This window comes from Mercenaria mercenaria, chromosome 3 (genome assembly GCF_021730395.1).
Source record: "Mercenaria mercenaria strain notata chromosome 3, MADL_Memer_1, whole genome shotgun sequence".
NCBI lineage: Eukaryota > Metazoa > Mollusca > Bivalvia > Venerida > Veneridae > Mercenaria > Mercenaria mercenaria.
In genome coordinates this window covers 22,191,293-22,215,873 of record NC_069363.1, presented here as the reverse complement: position 1 = coordinate 22,215,873, position 24,581 = coordinate 22,191,293, and the positions used below count along the sequence as shown (strand labels likewise).

General features: G+C 35.9%; 1 protein-coding gene across 3 annotated transcripts in view; it reads right to left on the bottom strand.

The window, feature by feature from the left end:
* The window catches only part of LOC128555522 (aminopeptidase O-like), a 116,568-nt gene that overhangs the window by 60,544 nt on the left and 31,443 nt on the right, over positions 1 to 24,581 (bottom strand). For all 3 annotated transcript variants that reach the window (XM_053537984.1, XM_053537986.1, XM_053537985.1), the window contains exons 9-13: positions 13,048 to 13,155; positions 11,505 to 11,545; positions 10,907 to 10,970; positions 8,472 to 8,528; positions 4,762 to 4,857 (exon numbers count right to left, since the gene is read on the bottom strand). In XM_053537984.1, coding sequence (XP_053393959.1) covers positions 4,762 to 4,857; positions 8,472 to 8,528; positions 10,907 to 10,970; positions 11,505 to 11,545; positions 13,048 to 13,155 — 366 coding nt within the window. The remainder of the gene's footprint in view (positions 1 to 4,761; positions 4,858 to 8,471; positions 8,529 to 10,906; positions 10,971 to 11,504; positions 11,546 to 13,047; positions 13,156 to 24,581) is intronic.

Sequence of the window (24,581 nt, the reverse complement as noted above, 5' to 3'; positions counted from 1 at the left end):
CCGACATGCTTTATAGTCAGACGTAGGTCCATCACAATATTGTAAAATATTTAATTTCATATGGAGAAAAACTTTATGGTTTTGGCAGAAACTGTTTTCATGGGGGTATATTCATGATTATAACCTTTGTATATTTAGACATGTTAATGTCTCCAGATGACGAGCATAATGCATCCAAAGAACATGTCTATGTTTACTATTGTTTAATTTTTCATTATAAAAACTTGTTTCAAGATTTGTGTATACTTTAAGCATCATCACATGTTTAAATCCATAATCAAAGAATGGCATGAATTTCTTTCGTAAAGACTGTAATAACAGTATTTTGCGATGACTTCTACAAACAAAAGTGGAACATTAAAGCTATTTAAAAACAAGAGCACCGCCTTGCGGGTGCTGACGCTCATCTGATCTTTTTTGTATAATAGAAATATTGTCCTACCCATGATTTTCTAAGTCTAAAAAGGGCCATCACTCTTGCAAAAAGCAGGATAGAGTTATGTTTCTTGATGTACAGTGTCCACTTATGATGGTGAAAAACTGTTGCAGGTTTTAAAGCAATAGCTTTGATAGTTTATGAGAAAAGTTGACTTAAACATAATATTCAACCAAGAAAATGATTTTTCTAAGTCCAAAAGGGGCAATAATTATTGCAAAAAGCAGGATGGAATTATGTTGCTTGCTGTACAGGGTCAGCGTATGATGGTGAACAAGAGCTGCAAGTTTTAAAGCAATAGCTTTGATAGTTTAAGAGAAAAAGTTGACCTAAACATAAAACTTAACCAAGAAATCTGATATTTTCTAAGTCCAAAAGGGGCCATAAATCTTGCAAAAAGCAGGATGGAGTTATGTTTCTTGCTGTACAGGGTCAGCTTATGATGGTGAACAAGTGTTGCAAGTTTTAAAGGAATAGCTTTGATAGTTTAGATAAAAGCTGACCTAAACATAAAACTTAACCAAGAAAACTGATTTTCTAAGTCCAAAAGGGGCAATAATTCTTGCAAAAAGCAAGATGGAGTTATGTTTCTTGATGTACAGGGTCTGCTTATGATGGTGAACAAGAATTCCAAGTTTCAAAGCAATAGCTTTGATAGTTTAGGAGAAAAGTTGACCTAAACATAAAACTTAACCAAGAAATCTGATATTTTCTAAGTACAAAAGGGGCCATAAATCTTGCAAAAAGGAAGATGGAGTTATGTTTCTTGCTATACAGGGTCAGCTTATGATGGTGAACAAGTATTCCAAGTTTCAAAGCAATAGCTTTGATAGTTTAGGCGAAAAGTTGACCTAAACATAAAACTTAACCAAGAAATCTGATATTTTCTAAGTACAAAAGGGGCCATAAATCTTGCAAAAAGCAAGATGGAGTTATGTTTCTTGCTATACAGGGTCAGCTTATGATGGTGAACAAGTATTCCAAGTTTCAAAGCAATAGCTTTGATAGTTTAGGAGAAAAGCTGACATAAACATAAAACTTAACCAGGCAACGCCGACGCAGACGCCCACGCCGACGCCGACGCCGACAACCGCTCAAGTGATGACAATAACTCATCATTTTTTTTCAAAAAATCAGATGAGCTAAAAAAAGATCTTAATAAATGACTTTCATAATCATTCTTTCACTGACCTATAAACAAAGTAGGCTTGTTTTATGAGAATGCAAATTGTGATAATTTCCATTACCATAGCTATCATGCTGCTATCCTAGAAATCTTAATGCATGATGGCACTAACTTACTGGTAAATGGGATAGGTTTGGAATTACTGTTTAGTCGACAGAACAAGAGCTGTCGGAGAACAGCAACGCTCGACAATTCAACAGCCTTGTCAACTGAATAGATATGAAAGTCAATAAAGGGGCATAGTTTAGTAAAATTGCAAAACAGGGTTATGGAACCTATACTGTAACAATGCATATCAGCTCATGACAGTGGACAAATGTGTGAAGTTTCAATTCATTCCCATTAGTGGGTACTGAGATAACAGCTTACATACAAAACCTTAACTCAAAAAGGGGCATAATTTTGTAAAAAAGCAAAATAGAGTTATGGAACATATACACTGCATATCAGCTCATGACAGTGGACAAGTGTGTGAAGTTTCAATCCATTCCCATTAGTGGGTACTGAGATACCAGCTTACATACAAAACCTTAACTCAAAAAAGGGCATAATTTTGTAATAATGCAAAATAGAGTTATGGAACCTATACACTGCATATCAGCTCATGACAGTGGACAAGTATGTGAAGTTTCAATCCATTCCCACCAGTGGGTACTGAGATACCAGCTTACATACAAAAACTTGATTAAAAACTGCTAAGTCGAAAAAGGGGCATAATTTTGTAAAAAAGCAAAATAGAGTTATGGAACCTATACACTGCATATCAGCTCATGACAGTGGACAAGTGTGTGAAGTTTCAATCCATTCCCACCAGTGGGTACTGAGATACCAGCTTACATACAAAAACTTGACTAAAAACTGCTAAGTCGAAAAAGGGCCATAATTTTGTAAAAAAGCAAAATAGAGTTATGGAACCTATACACTGCATATCAGCTCATGACAGTGGACAAGTGTGTGAAGTTTCAATCCATTCCCACCAGTGGGTACTGAGATACCAGCTTACATACAAAAACTTGACTAAAAACTGCTAAGTCGAAAAAGGGGCATAATTTTGTAATAATGCAAAATAGAGTTATAGAACCTGTGCACTGCATGTCAGATCACAAAAGTGAACAAGTGTGTGAAGTTTCAATTCATTCCCATTAAAAGGATACTATACAAAATCTTAATACAAAACCTTAACCAAAATTTCTAAGTCGAAAAAGGGGCATTATTTTGTAAAAAAGCAAAATAGAGTTATGGAACCTGCGCAATGTAAGTCAGTTTATCACTGTGAAGTTTCAATCTATTCCAATCAGAGGTTACTGAGATACCAGCTTACATACAAAAACTTAACCAAATCGGGACGCCAACACCGACGAGGGTGAGTACAATAGTTCTACCTATTCTTTGAATAGTGGAGCTAAAAATGATTCACTCTCCTTTCCGGTCAAACAGAATTTGTGCACATCACATTGCTACTTGAACGGAGTTGGTAATGTGTCATAGAAAGTATAGTTTTGTGTATTTGAATTAAGGCAATGGACCCGTAATGACGACTAGAAATTTCTGTACGATTACGTATTCTCTGTATGGGATTTTGGCATCCTTCGGTCAAAACAGAAAGTTTTTCATCACAAGCGGAGAATGCCGACATTGCACACAGATAATACATGATGACCGAGGACTATTTCTGATATACAATTTGTAATATTTTCTTGTACAGAAAACATCCTTCCATGTAGAATTTAATGGAACTTACTTCTCACCGTTGTCAATGTAAATATTGTCTATAATATAGTCAAATAAGATGTGTTTAAAAGCATTCAGTTATGCGCTCTTTTCTTGTTTTTCAGACATATCAGCACTAATATAACTTGTTCCAACTTCTTCATATGAATCAAGGATGGAAGACACAGTGTCTTTTATCAAGAACATACAAATAATGATAATAATAATAATGAAGTCTTTATAAAACAAAGACAACATACGTCTGGCCCAAGAATCGAACTGAACCCCGCAATCAGAATGTAGCGCTATCCATATTGAGTTAAGCCGGCAGACTACTTTCATTTGAAACAAATGCAAATAATTAAAAAGAACCCAAAACTTTATACTGACTTCATTACATCATTTTAAAGCATTTTGGTGCAAACAGTTTCGTTTATAAATTTAATCTTTAAAAGGTAGTAACATCGCTACTTTTATCAGTTAACTGAAAATTGAGGAAAGGAATAACCTCTCATTGTAACACACGATTATAAAAATATTTGTTAGCATGTATTAAAACACTGTATATGAGGGCTGTCCAAAATCAAAACATTGTATACAGGGGCTGTTTGTGTCAAAAGCCACCTATTGGGCATAGTGCAATGTAAAAACTATCAATGTAATTGTGTCTGTGTAACTGGGTTATATACATTTCATAACATTTTCGATGATTGGCGAAACGCACAGAATGTTTTCATTACCACTGCTAGGTATAACTGTCACAGTCACTATTTGATCTGTCAAGAGTTGAATTCACCTGTTAATGTTATCACTTATAGTTCATTAGTTGACCAGAAACTACATGAAATAATGACAAGATGTACAAGCCACGTTCATCGTATGAAATTATTAACTTTTAGTTTGTGTATCTCGAAAAGTAATGTTAATGGAATACAGCACTAGCTTTGGCTGCAATGAATGAAAATATGTTGTAATGACTACTGATTAAAATATATAAATTGAAATAAATTTAATTGTGCTAATTAACATAAGCTTCAGATGTACATTTGTCTAGTTTGCCATAAACTCATGCTGTCCTAATGGGACAAGTATACATCCATAGCATAACTTACTATGCTCTGCACTTTTTTCAAGTAATTATTAGCCATGTTTCTAGACACACCGTCTTTGCCACCATAAGTGCAAATGTTGTATAATGTAAAAGAGGTTCATCAAAAATGTGGACATTATGGTCAAAGCAAATAAACTAGACAACCCCGTTTCATGAATTTTAATTCCAAGTTGAGACATCTGAACACGAGTCACTGCTTCATAATATGTAACAACTGTATGTGTGCAGTGCTTTAAATGCCTATCAACCAACTAACGAAGAAAATAATATAGCACACTGGTCAGCTTCTTCAATGTGATAAAGTATACTTATAACTACCTTCGGAATCTGAAGCTTGGAATCTAAATCTAACTTTCTTCTTTTTCTCCAGTGCAATCTTGTCCAAATAAGGTTACAGTCGCATACCTTCTTTTTCTGTCACAAAAATAAAATTCAAGTATTATGTTTTCATTATCAACATTTATGCTCTTTTCACGATTCGGCTTTTTAACTTTATTTATTTATTTCTTCTTAAAATCTAATTTTCTTAAAAAACGAAAGGTAAACGTTAAAAGTATATATTCAGCAAACCAATATAAGCGCAAGAAAAGAAAAGATTTTCATATCAACAGTCACTGGACACCTCGGTAACAATAATTCAAGTCTTTCCCCTTAAAACAATTGCAGTTAATGAAAATAGCAGTGCTCTGTCATAAAATTGGGAAACACATTATGCCCAAATCCTGGAAGACAGCCTGTTAGAGACAACTTGGTGTGTAAGTTTCAGTGTCAAGTAGACTATGCCCTTGTCTTTTGACCAGATAACCCCAAAATAATAGGGTCATCTACAGACCATTAAAATCATTCCATAAACTTCCATGGTCATATGCCTAAAAGCAAGTTATTATTTTTTCAAGTTTTGTCTGGAGATCGATGTGCACAAATTCACAAATTCACATTTGATATTTTAGAAAAATGTGAAATTCACTCATCTTAAGGTTTTGTTTTAATGCCTGCAGAATATTGTTAATAACATTTGTCTTAGATTGAAAGCCGAATGTGCATTTCAGTGTTATAAAGTAAAGCATGAAAAAAGTACACTCTGGGCAACTTATTATTGAAGTTGAAAATGCAGTATACTTTGATGGAACACAACAATTTGATTATAATTATCTAGTTATATTATATTCCAATAATGGTGATTGCATGTATATGAGAAAATCATTTTCCCATTTTTGTAAGTTTTCTATATAGATATAATGGAAGGATCACCTTCATCTGTATGACCTTTTTCAGTACAATTACCGGTATGACATTGGAAGACACAAAGAACTCATTGAGTTTTCACTATATGGAAGGGAATCTCCGCCAGGACATGCATGCTGCTAAATGACATTGCTATGTTATTTACTTACATATGTGTTCTGCAACATTGCAACTGCATTTTAGGGAATTTCCGCCAGGACATGCATGCTGCTAAATGACAAATGCATGTTGCCTTGTGTTATTCGTTTTAAACTAAATGCAACATCCATGCGTCTTTGTGTTACCTTCCATCTGTTAGTGGCACATACCTTGCATCTTTCGTTACTGCACGTGTGTAAAATGCATATTCTTGCGTGTAAATGGCAAATGCAGCCATTGTGTGGCATATTAAAATGTTTATGTGAACAAGTTCTAACTGTTTTGTACGTTTTACTTTCTGAAATTGATTAAATCGTTCCTCCACTATATAAAACTAACACATGCATGTTAACATTTAGTTGTTGCACGTTGTTTTTTGTTTTTGATATATAGGTTCCTGCTGTAGACCTTTTCTGTGTAGGTCCCTACTTAAAATTCATGGATTCTTAGTATTGCAATGATTGAAATTTATGCAAGGCGAAAACAGTGCTAAGTAAGCACTAAACAGCACGAAGTTAATCAAATGCGACTTTAACATTTTAATACGAAATTCGTAGAAAGCTGGGAACCAGAATTTCCAGCAATTTCCGTAAAATCAGTGAACCATGAACGGTGTTTTAGTAAAAAAGGTACTTATAATTTCCAGCTGTCCAGGGACGTAATTTCCACCGAAAACAACACAAGCATACACAGGTAAGTTTAGACTCTCTCACCGTTTAACCTACGGAAACTACCGAACACATGAATTTGCTGTCGAGAGTGGTCCCCCGTGTATACTAATTTGCGCTAAAAATTTTGCTTTTTGTTGGTTTCCTGTAGTGTTGTAATGCACTACCGTGCTTAAATTTTTGTTATACTGCAAGTTTAAATATTTATTAAAGCCATGTGTTTTAGTATATTATTTTTGCCGGGAAACTGTAATATAAACAAGAACCAAGTGGTTGCAAGCATCACTAATGTTAAATCCAAAAAGCAGTACCAATCAAGTTATGAAAATTTCGGAATATTCGCAAGTCACAACGTTGTTAATAGCTCGTTACATTCAGTAGCAACAACGTCAAATACGCGTAAGAAAACATAGAATACAGTTATTCATAAAAGGACTGTTTTCTTAGCATTAAGAAGCATTAAAGATGAATTTCTTGTAAGGCAAATGTAAGAAACTAAAATGCAGTTGCAATGTTGCAGAACGCATATGTAAGTAAATAACATAGCAATGTCATTTAGCAGCATGCATGTCCTGGCGGAGATTCCCTTCCATATCACTATACCTGTTTTTTATTATCATAATTATCATTTTTAATATTCATTATTTTTATTTGTAATATTATGTAATGATAATAATAATAATTATTATTATTATCATTATTATCTACATAATAAAATAATAATAATAATAATTATTATTATTATTATTTCACATTCACTGAAGGAAAATTAATTTCTTTCATTTTACTCTACTGCATACATATTCATGGTCTAGTTGGAACTGCTGCTGTGCTAATTGCCCTTTAATCAGCTACTGTAAAATAATCCATGATAAGCAGCAGATAAGATGTGAGTTGTTTATTGGATTTGTGGAGGAGCAACACTTAAATAGTAGTGGATCTAGGCCTTTAAGTAATAACTGAGAGAGCGAAAGTGCAAAAAACTTTAACCTGAAAAATTTAGTAAATAGGGGGGATAATTCATAAAATACTGGTGCAAGAGTTATGGCCCTTGTGTCATATGATATGAATGATGGTGTTGAAAAACTATTTTAAGTTTGAATCAAATCCTCTCTGTAATAACAGAGATATAGTGAAAATGCATCAAAATTAACCTTCAAGTAAAATGGGGGCATAATTCATGAAATATTAGTGCCAGAGTTATGAACTTGTATCATATGATGTAGGTGAGAATCAAATCCATCTAGTAATAACTGAGATAGAGTGAAAGTGCATCAAATTTTAACCACAAATTCTGAATAAAAAGGGGGGATAATTCATGAAATATTGGAGTGAGAGTTCTGGCCCTTGTTCCATATGATGTGGGTGATGATGAGAAATAACTATTTTAAGTTAAAAAAAAATCCATCAGGTAATTACAGAGATAAAGAGAAAGTGCATCAAAATTTTAACCAAGGTGCAGAGGCGAAAGGATGCCGACGCCAGGTCAAGTAGGACAGCTCTCCATTATTTGTATAGCCAAGCTAAAAAGTCAGTATCTTGAATGGTATTAAGTTATGCTCCAGACACGAAATATGATGCACAAATTTGACCTTTGAACTCCATTTGTGACCTTGATCTTTGACCTCCCAACCCTGTTCATGCACTCTGCACATTGTCTCAATACCACCTACCTACATGACAAAGTCAATACCTTGAGTGATTATCACATTATGCTCAGGACACAAAATATGGCGAACAGACGCACCTGCCATCACAAAATATGTCTGTTTTTCAAAAACGGGAGTATAAAAATGGCACAAGAGTTCAAAGTCATGCTCCGAAAGTCAGGCTACTTGTAAATGAACTGACAATGCATTTCACAACTACTCATTTTAACAAGTATTTAATGATCATATTGATCTGCCTGAATATTTAAGTCAGTGCAAGCCTCACAGTATGATACTGCTCCATTTCTGTATCATCACTTTTACTTACCAATTTAGTTACTTCCTCCACAAGTCTGTTATGCTTAAGACAACCATTTCCTGAAATCTATTCATCATAACATGTAAATATGCTTTCTTATAGCTGGTTAATGATTTATATGAATTCTTCAATCTTTTTACTTTGTCTGAACATTCTTCTAAGATTGTGAAACGTTTTTTAACATTCTATAAATACCATGAAAGTTTTTTCTATGTGTGAAGAATACCACAGTCTTTGTTTTACCATTATCTTAACAGCATAAAAGTGGAAAACTTATTATTCAAGTACTATTGTTCCATCACTTAATCCTGTTCAACATATCTGTCAAAAAAGTGCTTAAAGACATTGTCAAACAGTTGAAATTGTTTCAAGTTCACAGACATTCACTACACCATATTTTTTCAAAGCAAGGAAAAGTCTGACAAAAACCTCAAGATCCTATATATTCATGTATTTAAAAAAGGATATAAGGTATTCAAGTTCATTAACAACTAATATTGCAATCTTTGATATATAATTTAAACAAGGCGATTAGTAACACCGATGGATGCTCCCCGAAATTACTGTAGCATAACGGTTTTTCAGTCACGGAGGTTGTGTTATGGAGAAATGTGGTCAGCAAAAGTTGTGGTTCTTTAAATTAACACTGCACTTCCTCTCACTGATCTCTATGAATAAGTAACATAACAAAACAATACTTTACATAGTATTTAAGTTATGCCCCAGACAAGGTTTTCAAAAAAGGGAGATAATTAAGAAAAGGAACCACCTAGAGTTATGGTTCCTTATCAATGCCCTTACTCTCACTGACCTCTATCAATATGTAAAGTATGAAGTCAATATCTTACATAGTACTCCAGTCATGCTCCGGACAAGGTTTTCCAAAAAATGGAGATAACAAGAAACGTGGCAATGCCGCGAAACCAGGTTTTCAACACTTTTCATAAGAATAAACAAGAGTGCCAGAATGTCACAATATACACCCGTCACAGCAAATTTCTTTACTCTAGCACCTGTATTTGCAGATGTAATTTTAATTTTGTGGTTGTTTAGTAATCATTGTAATTCTTTTGTTTTTCTAAGTCCACAAAAAAACTCCTTACCAGGTAGAGATACCTTAAAATACACCTAAAATTAGAAAGTAACAACTATGTTGTACCACAGAAAAGTGGTCTTGGTTTTTCCCTACGGTCAATTATAAAAAAGTTACAACATAAGTTATTTATAGTAACAACTAAGGGAAGTTAATCTTTAAAAAAAAAAAAAAAAAAAAATACAAAAAACAAAAATTGTAAGTCCACACAGAAATCCTTACCAGGTAGAGATTGGTCAAAATACACCTCAAAATTGGATGTAACATGCATGTTGTACTACAGAAAAGTGGTCCCGATTTTTCCCTACGTCTAGTAATGAAAAAGTTACAATATAAGCTATTTATGGTAAAACAAAGGGAAGTAATTCTAAAGAAGGGAACTGCGCATGATGGTGTATAATTGTGCCAAGTTACATCAAAATCCCTCTATGCATGAAGAAGATATGCTCCGGACAAAGTTTTCATTCTTGTATCCTTTGACCTCTAAGTGTGACCTTGACCTTAGACCTAGGGACCTGGTTCTTGCGCACGACACTCTGTCTCATGATAGCAAACAATTGTGCCAACTTTCATCAAAATCCCTCCATGCATGTTGAAGATATGCTAACCCTAACCCTAACCTAACCCTATTTTTAGTAACAATGACCTTGACCTTGATCCCAGAAACCCCAAAATCAATCCCAATCTACAACTTTATATAAGTTTTCTATACACCAAGTTTCATCATGATAGCTCATTCCTAAGTTAAGTTATTGACCGGAAACCCTTTTTCTATTTTAAGTAACAGTGACCTTGACCTTGACCCCAGAAACCCCAAAATCAATCCCAGCCTTTGTCTTGACAAAACTACATACACACCAAGTTTTATTCAAATATCTTTACCGAAACAAAAGTTATTGACCGGAAACGCCAGTTTGATGCCGCCATCCGCCCGCCCGCCTGACCAACGACATACCCCAATCTAGTAACTCAGGTTTTCAACCTGGTTAATTAAAAAATTGGACAACCTAGAGTTATGGTTCCTTGTCACTGCACTCCCTCTCACTGACCTCTATCAATATGTAAAGTATGAAGTAAATACCTTACATAGTATTCGAGTTTCAAAAAGGGAGATATTTCAAAAATGGATCCACTTACAGTTATGGTTCCTTGTCACTGCACTTCCTCTCAATGAGCTCTATCATTGTATAAAGTTACAACTTGGTACCTTCAATATTTTTTGAGTTATCCTCCGGACAAGAAGTGTGACGGACAGACAAGTGGCGACTATAAAATATATGTTTCTATGACTATCATATTATAATACAATTTTCTCTACAGATTAATCTCAAAAAGTAATATCAATACGTACTTTGGGAAGTCCTGGAGAATTTAACCAGTCCTGGAATATTGTATTTTCTGACAAAGATGCTGACCTAAAAATGTGACAGTTAAAATTTAAACAATGACATTATGACATTGGTGAATGATGTAAACATTATACTGCTCTTTTTCGAAGAAGAGCACTGTTATATATTCTTGTGACTATATTTCTTGTATTCGCTTTTAAGGATCTATTTATGTTACCATATGAGTTCTGTTCTATTTCACTCATGTGCAATAATTTATTTTGTTGGATTTAACGTCGCACCAACACATGATAGGTCATATGGCGACTTTCCAGCTTTAATGGTGGAGGAAGACCCCAGGTGCCCCTCCGTGCATTATTTCATCACGAGCAGGCACCTGGGTAGAACCATCGACCTTCCGTAAGCCAGCTGGATGGCTTCCTCACATGAAGAATTCACCGCCCAGAGTGAGGCTCGAACCCACGTCGATGAGGGGCAAGTGATTTGAAGTCAGCGACCTTAACCACTCGCCCACGGAGGCCCCCCCTCATGTGCAATAAGGAAGTCAGATTTCACTTTCATTACCCTACATAAGAATATGGCTTAAAAAAAGATACATACCTTATATGAGGAAATGTGTTGAAAAACAGTTCAAGAACATCCTGAAATCAAATATACAGTAATAAAATGAGATTGTTTTGAACACATGTGCAGATTCCACCAATGTGTTCCGTGATAAAATGGAGAGTTCAAGTAAAGCCCCATGTACACAATGTATCTTGATGGTACATGTAATATTATTAGCAGAAATAAGCCTAAATACTATGCTGTAATTATTTGCTGGTTACAATTTATATAAAACAAAATATCTATAATGGTCTAAGATCATTTTCCTGTGTTTCACAGCTCACGCAGGTATATAAAACATATTGAAAGTACCACCACACGCCAAAGGCAAAGGCAAATCAAAAATTGAATAGTGTTGATAATTATAATAGTGAAAAGGTATTGTTGTGTTTATAATTATAGTGAAAAGGTCCATTGCAGTATCAGCTATACCATGTATCTTTAGACTTCCAAAAATTTCATAAATGCTTATAGAAGAAAAACAACGACAGAACAAGAGCACCACCTACTGATGCCATCGCTCATCTGCAAGTGCTGGACAATATGTAAGAAAAAAGTTCAGATTTTCCAATATGTAAGAAAATAGTTCAGATTTTCTAAGTACAAAAAGGGCCATGATTTTGATAAAATGCAAATCAGAAGTATGGTTCTTACATATATAGTCATCTAATAATGATAAACAAGTGTGCTGTACCTCTTATAGTTTTTGAGAAAAGATGGACCTAAACAAAAAATTTAACCAAGAAACTCAAATTTTCTAAGGACAGAAAAGGGCCATAATTTTGACAAAATGCAAATTATGGTTCTTGGCCTATTAAGTCACCTAATGATGATAAACAAGTGTGTTAAGTTTCAAAGCTGCAGCTCTTATAGTTTTTGAGAAAAGATGGACCTAAACAAAAAAATTTAACCCACACCAAAGCTGATGCCAACGATCAAGTGACAACAATACCTTGTAGATTTTTTCAAAAATCGGACAAGCTAAAAATCAATTCAAGATTGTTACAGACTACTTTGGAGAAGATCAACTATGTACTTCCAGTCAGAGAAAAAATTGTTTAAAAGACCTTCTTTTTCAGTTTTAGCATTAGCAGCACCTAAATGTATTAAAGTGGAAAAAATTGGGGCCAATTCCATGATTATGCATTAAGCATTTCATGAAAGACATCTTTTAAACTTTTTTTTCTATTTTTTAGCTTTAATGGCCCCCTCAATGGAGTCCAGCAGAAAGATTTGAACAAATCCGAGAAAGGTCTACCCACGGACACTACAGAACATGCTGATGACTATCCATCTAAACCTTTGGCTCAGCTGGGCTAAGTTAATCCAAGAGGTTATAAAAATATACAGCAGGGCCAAAATTGCACCTTCTCCTTAACATGACATTGATCTTAAACAGACAATGCTGAAAAATGTTCTTTGTATTGCTTTATAATGCTAAGCATTTATGCCAAAATATCAAATGATTCTTCAAATGTGTATAATGAGGCTTACATTTTGACAATTATTTTATCTTATCTAGTCAAAAATCACTTACCACTGAATCAATGAGCTTATGCAAAAATGTTTTGACCAAGTCTTTCAGAAAACCATATAAGCTGCTGCATCCGACTGTATCTTCCAGATGCCTCAGCAAGAAATATCCCTAAAAGAAGAGGTTCTAAATAAAGTAGGGTATGTCATAAACACTGAGAAGTTTGCCGTAGCAGAGAAATAAATAAGAGTCCAGTCTAACGTTTGCAAATATTCATACAAAACATCAGGAATAAGCAGGCCCCAAAGTAACTGTTCATAAAAAGGCCCTTCGATCAAAAAGTTGATCAATATCTGCATGACAAACTGCTTTTTTTTCCAATTAACAAAATGATTTCTTGTCCCAAAAACAATATATCTTATTCTGTATCAATATTAATCTAGACATGCCATAAACAGGTGATAGTTTGTTATAGGTCTTTATAAAGTTTATTTCGTTACTAAGTTTGTTATCTACATATCTGCCACTGGCTCTAACTACAAAAATGTAGCAATATTCAAGACATCCTCTACAGGACGAATGTTTTGTCTGGTTTCTGTTCTATCTGTATAATTATCTTATTACATATGAATATCTACTACACAGGGTCATAACAATGTAGTAGGCCTACAATACCATGCAAAGGCCTAAAATGAACTTGAATGAATAAATGAGCCGTGCCATGAGAAACCCAACATAGTGGGTTTGCGACCAGCATGGATCCAGACCAGCCTGTGCATCTGCGCAGTCTGGTCAGGATCCATGCTGTTCACTTCTAAAGCCTATTGCCATTAGAGAAACTGTTAGCGAACAGCATGGATCCTGACCAGAATGCGCGGATGCGCAGGCTGGTCTGGATCCATGCTGGTCGCAAAGCCACTATGTTGGTTTTCCCATGGCACGGCTCAAATATTTCAAGATCACATAGATGATGCACATCAAGGAATAACTGATGTAACTTAGGTGCTCTTGTACTTGACTGTAATCAAGCTCTGTACAATATGTTACAAATTCAGCAAAATGGTAGAAAAGTTCTTTTCGGCTAAGATGCCTCTCATTCAAAACTGTTTAATCATATAATTATACACTGTGAGAATATACTTTAATAATGATATTACCTGTTGCTTTTTTTCACTCTGTTGCATGTCCTGGCTTTATTGTTTATGTAAGATAATTATTATTCTCAAGCATAATGATTACCTAATGCATTTATTAGGAAATATTAACAATGTCGTAACTAACAGTTCTGCACATGGAAATTACAAATTTTCAAAAAAAATGAAGGTGTTCGTTAGACTGTGGCAAACTGTGACATTCCTTGGTATACCCTTTAACCAAATTTTTGGTTACTAAACCCTGACTTGAAGGCATGGAAAATATATCAATCATGGACTTCTCAAGACTTTTGCCGCCACACATGTCAATTTATAAACTTATAAATTAAATCTGAATAATGTAATGCAACTGATATAGTAAAGTAAAGTGTTTGTTTATTATAGTGTCACCCCTACTGAAAGGGCCAGCCAAGTTGGCTTATGAGACACCTACATACATTGAACAGCATTACTTCCCGATTCCTATTTTTTAATGCCAGGCACCAGGCAGGTAGGCAATCAGTAACCATAATATTTAACTAGCTGGCGGCTCACCAACCAGTCTCTCTTCAGTAACAAGTCCCGCCTGCAACAGGGCTCAAACCTTTGACCTCCCGAATGCGGGGCAGGTGCCTTATCCATTAGGCCACCGCAGCTTCAACCAGGTCAGTAGTATGTCAGAGGGCAATTCATCAATGTGGAATAATTCATAATTTATATTATTGTCTTATAAATTTTAAGTTATTAGACAAGCAGAAGAAAATACTAGAGATGCTTTTGGGAAAAGCGCATGTCTCCCACAACTGCCTAATCATTTAAATAGTAAGTCAGTCTTTATATACTGTTTACTTAATCCACATGTGCATGCGCTTTCTTGACACCAAAAGGACGCCTATACTACTAGTAGTATAGGCGCCGGTGTAACGGTCAGTTTTTTCCCCAGTCAGTTCTTTCCCCGTGGAAAAAACTGACTAGTTAGTTTCTTCCCCGGGGGAAAGAATTGACTAGTCAGTTTTTTCCCCGGGGAAGAAACTGACTGGTTAGTTCTTTCCCCCCCTAGTCAATTTTTTACCCCCAATCGCAACTGGTTACTCTTGATCATTCTTATGGGGGGAAAAAACTAACTACCCGTCCCTAGATTTGCCACCTACTGCCACTTATTTCCATGTAAAAAGGGTGGCAATTGGTGGAACTAGATGGCATTAGTTGGCGTTTGGTGTAATTCAGCTCTTTTTTCACCTAAGTGGTAAATTTGCCACCAAAAGCCACTTTATTTAGGTGGCATTTAGGTGGCATTAGGTGTAAATTTGAACATAGTTTTTCTTTATGGTGGCAGAAAGGTGTAAATTGGTGGAAATTAGAACATAGTTTTTTTTCATGGTGGAAATCAAGTGGCGTTTAGTGGAAAATAGGGACTTAGAAAATTTTCTTGGTGGCGAATAGGTGGAAAAAAAACTTAGAAATTTTTGTGATGTTTGATTTAAAAGAGAACTGTAAGATTACCCTGTACAAAAATCTTCACATGGACTCAGGTCGGAATCAAGGTATAATGGACACTAAACTTCAAACTTCAGGCCTAATTGACACGGAACCTGACTTTGCTAAAACTCCACATTGACAACAGCTCATATAACACAAAATGCTCACCCCCCTTGATGCATTCAGTAACTGTACAAGGAACAGAAATCATTTGGTCACTGTGCACTGGACGTTTGATGTACTACCTTTAAATCAATAATTATGGGTCATTTACCAGTCATAAGTGACTTCTGTATCAAATGTGATCTTAGACCAAAGCATTCTCTAGTTATTGGGCAAAAAAAGTTCTAGTGTTCTGGGTCAATGTGACCTAGACCTTTGACCATTGACTGACCTCAAAATCAGTAGGGGTCGTCTGCCGGTCATGATCGACCTCCCTATTTAGTTTCATGATCCTTGGTCAAAGAGTTCTCAAATTAACATCTGGAAACAGCTTAACCATTCCAGCTCACTGTGACCTTGACCTTTGACCTACTGAACTAAAAATCTATAGGACTTATCTGCTAGCTATGTTCAACCTTCCCATTCACTTTCATGATCCTAGGCTCAAGAGTACTAGAGTTATCATCTGGAAACTGTTTAACTGTTCCAGGTCACTTTGATTTTGACTTTTGACCTACTGGCCTCCAAGTCAATATGGGTCACTGCTGGTCATGACCAACCTACATATAAAGTTTCATGATCTTAGGCCCAAGCGTTCTTGAGTTATCATCTGGAAACCGAGTGGTCTACATACCAAATGACTGACAGACTGACCAACATCTGCAAAACAGTATACCCAGGCTCCTTCTTCAAAGGGTTTCATTAAAATGATAATAAGTCTATGCTGACTCTAGCTGGACAAAAATAATATTCAGAGTGGTATACAGAAAATTTGAATTTTCTTTCTTTTGTCAGACAGAATATTTATTGCTTATTATATCTTTGCATTATATTCAATGAAAGACAGAAAAAGGTGGAAAATAAGTGGCAACTAGTGGAAATTGGCTGTACTAGCTGAATCTGAAAAGATCATTTTTAAATGTGTCTGCAGTGTATTATTTCTGCATGAGTGAAAGTTGGTTAAAGATAAGATTAATGATAGATCAAGTTACAAGCTCCCACACTAATGTATAGAAACAACCCCAGATGGAATTTGGGTCAGTTAAGATTTATATATGCAGGCAAACATCAGGTCGGATGCAAAGAAATAGTTCTTGCCTTTTCTCTTCATTAATTGAAAAAAAGAAGTGTTTATAAAAAGGATGTTTTTACAATAGCTTTTCAACTTAAGGATTTGACACCTTCTTTAGCTGACCAAGAAATTGTATGTGTGGAATCAATTTATCTGTGTAGTAATACCAAATTTTGAAATCTGACAATAGATGAGTCAGCCTGGGAGAAAATGGAAACACATTGTGAGAGGTAACAATATTATACTGTTTATTTTTTTTTAATTATTACTGTCTTTAACATTGTCTTAATTACTTACTCTTAACAAATGCTTGAATTTGAAACAACATTTACCAAACTGCTTTAAATTAAAATCAACAAATTTCCTTTTATGTCTTAGGAAGTTTGGCAGATGGATAAATCCCAGATATATTTTCTGGAATATAGCTCAATCATGTTTATAACACTGCTTGTAAAATTGTATCATTTTGTAATTATTTACATTATTGATTAGCACTTAGGATACAATATGTACTTTAAACTGTTCATACCAGGTACCTTCTGTGAAAAAAGTGCAACTTTGTGACATGATATGCCTGCCTGACTGTATATATGTCGTACGGGGCAGCCAGCCCCCGTTTGGTCACTGGGCGTTTTAGGGCTGTCCTGGGGTTTTCTTCGCCCTAACACTGTATACGGCAACCACAGGGGGACACACCGGAAAAATGGGGAATAGCTCTGGCAGAGCCCCTGTGATTGCTGATCTGTTGGTTTGCCACGTTACGACAGAATCCAGTGCAAATAAATACAATCCAATGTTTCTATGTTTTATTTAAGTAATAACAATTCTTAGCAATAACAGTCTGCATATCACAATATTGTAATCATAAATCCAATTATGTCTGTTGTAAACTTTAAGGTTAAGAATTAACTAATTTGAACTGTTCTTGTTTAAGGCTGACTAAGTTAAAGTCATTATTATGCCAATGTGGCTATGTTATGCCACTAGAACATTTTCATGTCTTAACTGTTCTGTTGCTAAAAATCCAGTCCCTTAACATAAGAAAGATTTCATATCCTGAAAAATGATGTGAATAAATTGTCCAATCAGAAAAGTTGGGGCTGTCCCCTTTTTGATATATTAACCAATAAAATTTAACTTCAAGTAAAGCATGACAGATTAAGTAAAACATGACAGCTTTCTATAGCTTGTCTTAAACCCTTTTAGTATAAGCTGCCATCTCTAACAAAACAATAGAAGTGCTAAGATACTTTAGATTGTTCAGAAGCCAAACTGATTAACATTTGATTAAAGCCATATTTCTTAAAATATTCTACATTGTTGTCAAAATAGTTACATCTGCTTTCCAAACAAGATTAAGAAAATAAGGATTTCCTGTCTTAATCAGAATCTTGTAAAAATACCCACAATACATTATTATTCAACAATACTGAAAATACAAAGTTTAATATCTAAAATATTAAATTAACAGTCTGGCCTTTACAATTACTTCAAAAAAAACTTGGACCAGAAATTTCAGCTATCACATATACCTGAGCAGCATACAGCTTATTACTGCATAAAAGAAACATATCAAGATAATTTTGAATCAGGTAAATATTATATGTTTTTTATAAAAGCTAATGTTTAAATAACCCTTAATTTTTAAATAAAAATTCCTGGCATATTATATGATAAATATTAATTATAAATTTGATGAAAAACCCAAGTGCTATTATTACCTTTTGCCAAAGGTGGAGGGATATTATTTTTGGCGTTGTCCTTTCTTTTTTATCTGTCCGTGGGATTAACTGAAAATGCTTGTAATTGGAAAAATATTTTTATAGCTTTGTCTATAGAATCACTAAACCTCATGTAATTATTATAAGCTCATTAACACTGCTCAATTATTTACCTAGTAAAAGAAGTATTTCCCTTGATTTGGTAAAAATAGGGATTTTTCATGCATCTATTGATGGATCTTCATGAAACTTTACAACAATGTAGATCACTACAGGACAGCATTGCATGTGCAATTTCCATCAGGATAACTTCAGTAACCAAAGTTATTGCCCTTTAATTGTTTTTCAATCCATAAATTTCTACATAACAAGTAATCCATTGATAAATATTCATAAAATTTGACACAAGTGTAAATCACCTTAGAGCAATGGTGCTTCCACATCTTTCATCAATTCTCAAGTTCTTGTTATTGATTCAAGATGCATATATTTCCACAAAACAATGTAACCGTTTGAGTGAATAAAAAATTTTCTACAATGTAGATTTTGATGAAACTTCTCACAGTTATTATAAAGATATTGCATATTATTGTGAAATCATTTTTATTTGCGTAGGACGAATTTTCGTGTATTTCGTGCTAGAACCAATGCATGAATTTAAGACCGCGCTGTTATTACTTTCTAATTTATTTGTTTCATTTATAAATTGAAAATGTTCCCGCACAAAACAGTCCTTTTTACGTTTGCTCGAAATTTCATGCCAGCGAATTTAAATGATTTCACAGTATTTGACATAGATTAAGTTTGGAGAGTTTTTTGTTATGTCAGTGAGTTAGTTTAGTCTTTCGATTTCATATAATTTATTTCCTAGAGGAAATTTACAATTTTCAGCAAAATTATGCAGAATGTTAGAAAAATATATCTATTAATAGATGTATGGTTTGCTGTTACAGATTGTGTGCTGGAAAAATGGCCTTACATCCAAAGGAGTGAAATTTGGAGAGTCATTCACCATCTACTTAAGCCATCCTGGAATATGACAAAATAAGACTGCATTGACAACATCCTGATTCTCGTGTTCAGATCTTTTGTGATTTCTTGTGAAGAGTCTTTGATTTTTCATAAAATAAAAAATATATTAATATAATTTGATTTTTGCTTACTACTGAGTTTTTTCAGATTCAGCAGGTGCAGCCGATTTCCACTAGTTGCCACGTATTTTCCTACTATTGCCAGCTATTTGGTGGCATTTAGTGGAATATAGGACTGCCACCATAGTGGCGTTTTGGTGAAATTTTGTCCACTTACTGCCACCTGTTAGGTGGCGATGGGTGGAAGTAAGTGGCGTTTAGTGGAAAATAGGTTTTACACCATAATGGTGGCATTTTAGTGGTAATTTGTCTAAATACTCCACTTACTGCCACCACGAAGGTGGCTATTGGTGGAATTAAGTGGCAAACAAATTTTCCACCATAATGGTGGCATAATGGTGTAAAACTGTCTAAATACTCCACTTATTGCCACCTAAAGGTGTACACAAGTGGAAAGAGGTGGAATTTAGTGGAAAATGGGTTTGCCCCTGTCCTCTTTATTTTTTCACCATTTTGGTGGCATTTTAGGTGGCATTTTGGTGGAAAATTGTCTAAATACTCCACCATTGAAAAAGGTGGCATTATAGTGGCAAATCTAGGGACGGGTAGTCAATTCTTTTCCCCCTCATCAATTTTCCTGGCTAGTCAATTATTTCCCCTGTTAGTGAATTGGAACTGGTTATTCTTAACTAGCCTGTTTTTCATTTCCGATAGTCGTTTTTCATTTAAATTTCATATAAAATAAGAAATATGTTTCATATTTTGTGTAAATTAAAGAAATGTTTTTAAATGAACTTATTTTAATTTCTGTTGTATTTTTTTATTTGCCTTTTTCCTGTTTCAGTTTCTTCTAAGGTAGGAAATTACTGCTGGTCAATTTTTTCCCCACCTGATGGTCAAGTAATGCAAGGGGGAAAGAACTGACTAGTCAATTTCTCCCCCACCTGAGTAGGTCATGATTTATACAAGGGGAAAGAAATCATGTAATTGTTTTCCCCCACCTGATAGGTAGTTTTCAGGAGGTAGACGATCCACTGAGTCAATCTCTTTTCCCTACCGACAGGTCAATGTTGGCATAGGGATAAAAGAACCGAACGGGCTAATTTCTTCACCCACCTGATAGGTCAAGTATATGAAGTGGGAGGGAAAGAATGTTAGTCAATATCTTACCCCACTATATGCTAGGGGGAAAGTAAACTGACTGGTCAATTTCTCCCCACCTGATAGGTGGAAAGAAATATTTTTGCACTAGGGGAATAAGTGACTGGTCAAATTTTTATTCCCACCTGATAAGTCAAGTAATGCAAGGGAGAAAGACTGATAGGGCCATAATCCGAAGTTGCCTAGGCCCGATTTTGGCTTTTTCGAATTTGGTCGAGCACTTATTGGCGACACATTTTGTTGAAGTTTGTAAACTCACATGAGAAAAGTGTTATGTGGAAACTTAGAGTAGGGACAATCTTTCTGACGACACACTCACACGGCAGCAAGTATCCGATTGGAGTAAATCAATGTCTCTACACCTGACGTAGTGATGATTACTATAATAAGTCAAAGTCAAACCTAACAAGAGCTCGTTTTTAAGCGTGGAATATACACCCCGAAAGTTACATCAGAGGACGGGAGCAAAATTAAAGGGATCTTTGACGTTGAATGACCATAGGGGGACAGAACAACAAGTAAGAAATTTCAAAACAAAATTCCAAGGTGGGACGAAAGACAATCCCCCCACCAGTACAGGATGTCAAAATACACTTAAAAATTGTGGTTAACCATCCATGTTGTACCACGAAAAAAAGTGGTCAGTTTTTCCCTACGTCGCAATAATAAGAAAAGTTTTCAAAATAGCTATTTATTGTAACTCAAAGGGAAGTAATTCAATGTTTTTTTTATCTTTATTGACAAAAAAGGGATCTGCCAAATTTAAATCATGAGCCACAGCAATTGTAGTGCATATACAAAAAGCAAAAGTCATATTTTACCATTTGACTCTAGGTGTGGACTTGACTTCGAAGCAGTCATTCAAAACAGAGACTCTGCTGTGTTCGTGTGGTGAACATTTGTAGTCAAGATTCTTGAAATCCTTCAAGCAGTTCATGACCTTACAGGATGGACAGAAACAAAGTGTATGACCTTTGACCCCTAAGTGTGACCCGTGGACATTGAATGTGACATTCAAAACTTTCGCCTGCAGTCGTTCAGTGTGGTGAAACATTTGTGCAAGTTTTTTAAATCTTTCATGGGGTTAAGAGATTACAGAGTGGACCTGAAATATGCTAACGGAGGGGGACAGACAGTACCGACAGGCTGAAGTACGGAGGGACGGACAATAGGGTATAAAAGAATAGTCCCTCTCGGTCGTATACTAAATCACAGCTGCAAAGCATTTCGCAACTGTCCAATGTCATAATCACAAGCTTGTGTAACTAAAATAGTTTTTCCTAGAATTTGACCTTTCAGGTGGGAAGAAGAAATTGACCAGTCAGTTCTTTCCCCTTATCATATGCTTGAACCTGTCAGGTGGGGAAGAAATTTACTAGTCAGTTCTTTCCGTCTAGGCAGTACTTCCTAGAAAGAACTGACCGGTCAGTTTCTTCCCCCTCTAGCCAGTACTTGCTCTGTTAGGTGGGCGAAGAAAATGTCTGGTCAGTTCTTTCCCCCCTAGCCAGTGCTTGACCTGTCAGGTGGGGGAAGAAATTGACTGGTTAGTTCTTTCTCCTCCAAAGCCAGTACTTGCTCTGTTAGGTGGGGGAAAGAACTGACTGGTCAATTTCTCTCCCCACACCACAGGTCAAGTACTAACTATATATAGGGGGGAAAGAACTGACCAGTCAATTTCTTTCTCCCCATCCGACAGGTCAAGTATATGCAAGGGAGGAAAGAACTGACCGATCAATTTCTTCTCCCCACCCGACAGGTCAAGTACTGGCTAGGGGGGAAAGAACTGACCGGTCAATTTCTTCTCCCTACACCACAGGTCAAGTACTAACTATATATAGGGGGGAAAGAACTGACCTGTCAATTTCTTCCCCCACCTGACATATCTAAGTACTGGCTAGGGGGGAAAGAACTGACTAGTCGATTTCTTCCCCCACCTGACAGGTCAAGTATATGTTAGGGGGGAAAGAACTGACCAGTCAATTTCTTCTCCCACTTGATATGTCAAGTATATGTTAGGGGGAAAGAACTGACTGGTCAATTTCTTCCCCCACCTGACAGGTCAAGTTCTGGCTTGGGGGGAAAGAACTGACTAGTCAATTTCTTCCCCCACCTGACAGTTCAAGTATAATGCTAGGGGAGAAAGAACTGACTAGTGAATTTTTTCCCCAACCTGATAGATCAGGTATATGCTACAAATATAGGGGGAAAGAACTGACTAGTCAATTTCTTCCCCACCTGATAGGTCAAGTATATGCAAGGGGGAAAGAACTGACTAGTCAATTTCTTCTCCCCACCCGACGGGTCAAGTACTGGTTGGGGTGGGATGTGTGTGTGTGTGTTCGGGTTTAACGTCAATTTCAACAATTTTTCAGTCAGAATAACGACGGTGGGGGAGGGGGGGGGGGAAGAACTGATCGGTCAATTTCTTCCCCACCTGATAGGTGAAATATATGCTAGGGGGGAAATAAGATGACTGGTTCAATTTTTTCCCCACCTGATAGGTCAAGTATATGCAAGGGGGAAAGAACTGACTAGTCATTTCTCCCCCACCTGATAGGTCAAGTATATGCAAGGGGGGAAAGAACTCACTGGTTCAGTTTCTCACCCACCTGATAGGTCAAGTATGCTAGGAGGGAAAGAACTGACTGGTCAATTTCTTCTTCCCTACCGACAGGTCAAGTACTGGCTAGGGGATAAAAGAACCGAACGGCCAATTTCTTCACCCACCTGATAGGTCAAGTATATGCAAGGGGGGAAAGAACTGACTGTCAATTTCTTATCCCCACCTATATGCTAGGGGGGAAAGAACTGACTGGTCAATTTCTTCCCACCTGATAGGTGAAATATATGCTGGGGGAAATAAGTGACTGGTCAATTTTTTCCCCCACATTGATAAGTCAAGTATATGCAAGGGAGAAAGAACTGACTAGGGCCATAATTTCCGAATGCCTAGGCGATTTGGCTAGTTATCGAACTTGTCGAGACACTTATTGGCAGACACATTTTGTTGAGTTTGGTGAGATCAGATGAGAAATGTTCGACTTAGATGTGCGGACAAACTTTCTGACAGACACCAACACAGACAGACAGACAGATTGGAGTAAATCAATGTCTCCCACACCACTGTGTGATGGGAGACATAATAAAGTCAAAGCAAACCTAAAGAGCTCGCCAAGCGGGGCAATATACACCCGAAGAGTTACATCAGAGGACGGGAGCAAAATTTAAAGAACTTGACTGTTGAAGTCCAAAGACATGAACAACAAAGGGAAGAAATACAAAACAAAAATTCCAAGTCCACGAAAAAATCCTTACCAGGTACAGGTATGTCAAAATACACTTAAAAATTGGAGGTAACCATCCATGTTGTACCACAGAAAAAAAGTGGTCTCGGTTTTTCCCTACGGCCAATAATAAGAAAGTTTCAAAATAAGCTATTTATTAACATAAAAGGGAAGTAATTCAATTTTTTTTTATTTAAGTGAACAAAAAGGGATTGCCAAATGAAACAGAGCACAGCATGTGAGCAATATACAAAAAGCAAAAAGTCATATATGACCTTTGACTCCTAAGTGTGACCTTGACCTTGAAGCAAGTCATCCAAAACATGTGCTCTGCATGTCGTCTCAGTGTGGTGAACATTTGTGTCAAGATTCTTTGAAATCCTTCAAGCAGTTCAAGAGTTACAGAGACTGGACATGAAACAAGTGATATGACCTTTGACCCTAAGTGTGACCCTGACCTTGAACTGAGACATTCAAAACATACGCTCTGCATG